Consider the following 4674-nt stretch of genomic DNA (forward strand, 5'->3'; position numbering starts at 1 on the left):
GAAAGAGAAAATAAGGAGGGAGAGAGATCTCAAGGCAAGCTGTTAATTCAGTTCAGTTTTATAATGAATCTGATCCTTAAGAGCATACCTCTCCAGCCTGCAAAATTTTCATTATACTTACAGGAGCTTTGTGTCATTGGTCCATCATCTCACTGGAAAACTGTACCAAAACTGGCTAATAAGTTTGAAGTTACTCAGAAAAAAAAACAACCCTGAATGACACACTATGGCCACAGGACCTCTTTTTCTCTAGGAAATGTTCTTATACAGTTATGTGGGAGACTGAAGCATGAGCTAGTTCATCTGTAGAACCAACACTGAACTGATTAAAATGGCTTATTTAAAGATGAGAATAATCAATACAGGCAAAGATGCAGCAATAATACCTGCAGGGAACTCCTCTGTGAAACACAGTTAATGAAAGACTAATTGAAAATGTAGGGAACAAACTCCATGGAAGAGAAAGAATCAGGTTTAACACTGAGTTATGTACTAGCTCATGTTTCATCACTTTATTGCCATCTTCTAGCATAAAAAATTGAAGTAAACAATGGAGTTCCACCAGTCTTACAACGTGAAAGTAAGATGATAAATGAAAACAAACATATATATAACAAAATTATAGTTCTTCTGCTATAATGACAAGACTTACTGCCTGGTTTAATTTTTTTTTAATGTACGGAAAATAAGAAAGATGTAAGTAAATGTTTTGAAAATGTGTGATAATATTTCAGTCATACTTGCTATTTATGAATTAATAAAGCCTTTCAGTTGCAGCTCATCATCACAATTTAATAGAACTACAGTGGAATATTATAATATGTTCTTTTGTAATGAAGAATGTACAAAGAGTAGCTATAAGTGACACACCATGCTAGTGTCTATGGTAAGAAAAAAAGAAAGGGTTTACTCTGAAACTCAGATATTCAACCATTTATTTTGGGGTATCTAGCAAACAATTTTGTTTCTTTTTTTAATTTGCAGGACTAAACTTTTGTATAATGAAACCTTTAACAAGTAGATGTTACCATATATTTTAATACTCCTCCATGCTATTTCTGTTGTCTCTAAGAAGTGTATAGCTGAATATGACTTACCTTGAAGTAGAGCCACAATTTGGAGTGACTGCTGAGATGGATGCTCTTTAAGAATATCTAAAACCGTTCTACCCAGACTGTCCTTTATGTTGATATCAATTCCTGAAAAAGAAAATGATCTGTGGTGGAACTTTTAACCCTAAGCACTTCTGATTACAAATGTGGTAAATCAGACTCAATTATCTGGCAAATTGAATGCAGGCGGTTTTACAACTGTAGCAGATTAACAGCTGTGCTATAGTTCAAATACAGTATCCATTTCTGCTTAAAGCTTGAGCAGCCTAAAATTCACATGCTGACATGGGTGGTTTTTATCTTTCTATAACTCATGTGGCTATAAAGTAAGCTTCTTAAACAAAACTTGGGATTACTTCAACAGACTGTTCCTAAGAAACAGCCATCCCAAAAATAGTATTTTATAAAATCAAGATCTTCTCCGATGGTTTTTCCTACATTCCTGGGTTCTAATTCTCCCCCAAACTGCTCTGATTCATTGGGGATTTTCTAGTCCATAGTACTAGTATGTGACTTGGGAGCAATACAGAAAAAAGTTATTAAGCTTAAGAGTTTCGTACTTCATGGCAATGTGTTCGAAATTCACGCTCTGAGTAGACTGAAATACCCATATGTCGTATAAGGGCCGTGCAAATAGCAAGAGCATTTCCTCACAGACTGTGCAGACTGTTTGACAAAATAATTGGTTGGCTTAATCTCTGAATGAAGCCATAAATAAGTTTGAGGCTGAACCTGGATGGGTCTCCAAGAACTTGCACATGACACTGCATGACTCTCCACCTTTGCTTTGTAGGGGCTACTTTGGAAATGTTTGCCTTATGGTAGAAGACTGAAGTTATTTTTTTAGTTTAGACATACTCTTATAAAAAATAAAGGCATGAAAGGTGCTAACAAACACAATGAGATTCCTCTTGGGACACTGAATACAGGAAATCAGAGGAAGCAGGATTTATAAGGACATTTTGGAAGCATGGAAGGATTTCTCTACTCACCAGAAAAGGCTGCAGTTACTGTTATTTCTTGATCAAATGGAGGGTTCCCTAATTTCTTTTGTGAGAAAGACATATTAGTTTTCTCGCTGAAAATAAAGTTAAAATATTGCTGGGCTAATTAGCAGTGACAACTGATTTTCAGAGTCCAGAGACACCAACTTACACCTTTCCTTTGCAGCAGATTTTTTATAATATCTTCTGAGTCTTTTCTGAAGCAGAACTAGAGAAAAGGGGATTGTTAGATAAAAAAGGAAGAAGGTGGGGAGTGTTGCAGAAGTGCAGAGCACTTGGAGTTGAAGGAGTTCCCAGTGAAGATTCTACTCCACTGTCTTGTACAGTTGTACTCTGGTAGAGGCTATATTCTGTACTAATCTGTAAGAGATTCTTTATCTGCGCTCTAAGGGCTTCCTACATTTGTGTGATGTTCTTCAGTCCTTCCTAGTTTAGGTGAATTAATATAAAAAGACCCTGCCTTTTTGAGGGCAGATAAATATCTCTTTCTGCCTACTTGCTATTCATCCAAATTGGAAAGCATGTTAGAAGGAACTTTTTTCTGAAAACAGATCTCAGATCAAGTATTGACTAGCTGAGGTTCAGAGGAGCTGTGTGTAGGACACTATACAATATATATTGCAATATATAACCCCACAAGCACTGAAAATCAAGATCAATTAGATCCCTCAGTGTAACAGTTCACGTATCTCAGATAAGTAATTTCTAGATATTTTCATTTTTACTGGTCTTCACACTTATCTGAGAAGACAGTTGTTGAGATGAGTAATTTATCTGCAACAATACTGAAACTCTTATTATGCAGTATATGGGTTTGCGAGGGACTTTATATTCTTGTTCAACTGTCCTTTCAGGACAAATGCAATTCTTCTTCTAACTTCTATTTCAAATAATATTTTTGGCTGTTTTTCAGCATGAATAACAAAATTTTATGTAGTCATTTCGTTCTCAGAATACAGTACAGAATACACTGAGTCACATGAGGAATTTCTGAGTCTTAGTGAAAACATTTTTTTTTCTATGTGTATAGTAATTTTCTTATTCTAACAGAACACTGTTTTAAGGAGAGATACACTTTATTAGATTTGCAAAGGCTGAGAAAGATAACAGTAATTTGTATAACTAAAACTTGAGGAGGCATACATCTGAATAGGAATATTAGGGATATTTGTTTAGTGTTTCCTGTAAATAAGGTTTACCTGTTTCAAGCAAAACGCGTACTACCTCCACCTTCCCAAACAGGGCTGCTTCATGTAGTGCACTCCCTTTTTCTGTCTAGAAAAGAAAATATTGTCACATTTAAAATGTACATTAAAATACCAATGAACCATTTTGAAGGAAATATATCTAGAAAAGAAGTGTTTGGGTTTTTTTTCCCCCTTCTATTTTATCTACTTATAAAAAACAATGAATGGGCAAGAAAAAAAATTACCATAATTATTTTTTTAATTATTATTCAGGATAACAACATAAAAGCTATCAATTTTTCTATAAAAGTAATAAATGCATAAGAAAATATAGTAGGTTTGTAATAAGACTCCTAAATAATAAGCCTGCATTTGTGTAAAATTTCTAAACTCCTATTCTAGGCAGTGAAAATGTAGTCAATGCCATCAGTGGAACATAGCTGTACAGCAGACTCAGCCAATTTACATGTAGACATATACACTTACTGAGGTGTTTTAATCTGAAAGTGAATCACACCCTAGAAGGTCAACTCCGTTGCACAGTAAGAGGTGCCCTAGGATATCCCACCTGGTGTCCAGCTGATGTTCCAGTTGATGCTCACATTTAATCTGCATCATATCTGCCCCATACAGATGTCTTGGATACCCTAAGGCACCTCCAACAGGAGTAGATGTCTTTAGTTAGATTATTTAAATTCTACTCTAGATGTCTGTGAACCTTAATTTTGCAGATTTCTGAGACATAAATTTCTCTGTGAATGGACTTCTGCTCAAATAAAATCTGCAGTACTGAAAAACGACCTCTCTTAACAAACTACTTTTCATAGTGTTTTATACTGCTGACTGTTTCTGCAATACTTGAACAGAATATCTTTCCATACAATAGCATTAGCACTAGCTAAAGCACCACTAGATCTCACCAAATATCTGATTCATCTTTCTTTTTTTTGATAGCAAATTAGATTGTGTATTGAGTATTTTTTTTATTTGTGGGCAAATGCTAAAGGTTTAACTGCTTGAATTAATTTTTTCTGTTTCATCCAAACGCACCACTGTCATGCTTGCTATTGTGGAAATACTTTCAAGACACACCCAAAAAATGAACTCTTAAATAAAATAGTGATTCCTTACTTATTAGCTGTATCAGAATGCATCAGTGCTACAACGATGCAATGACAGGATACTTAGAAGTAATCAGAGATCCTGAGATGGGATGTGAGCCCAAGGTAAGTGGCCATATGTCCTAACAACTGAGCATGAAAAATCTTTGTTATGTCCATAATAGGAACACTCTCTCTTTCTTCATACTTAGTACATGGATGAATAAAGTAGAGCATGCCCCATATCATTTACATCCAGCACATCAGGAAT

At 35.1% G+C, this 4674-nt stretch overlaps 1 protein-coding gene across 1 annotated transcript in view; it reads right to left on the reverse strand.

Moving 5' to 3' along the window:
• The window catches only part of ANKS1B (ankyrin repeat and sterile alpha motif domain containing 1B), a 423652-nt gene that overhangs the window by 347959 nt on the left and 71019 nt on the right, over window positions 1–4674 (reverse strand). The window contains 2 exon segments of the mRNA XM_010008039.1: window positions 1098–1199; window positions 3316–3391. Coding sequence (XP_010006341.1) covers window positions 1098–1199; window positions 3316–3391 — 178 coding nt within the window.

The sequence above is a fragment of the Chaetura pelagica genome, unplaced genomic scaffold (assembly GCF_000747805.2).
Source record: "Chaetura pelagica isolate M959 unplaced genomic scaffold, ChaPel_1.0 scaffold50, whole genome shotgun sequence".
Classification (NCBI taxonomy): Eukaryota; Metazoa; Chordata; class Aves; order Apodiformes; family Apodidae; genus Chaetura; species Chaetura pelagica.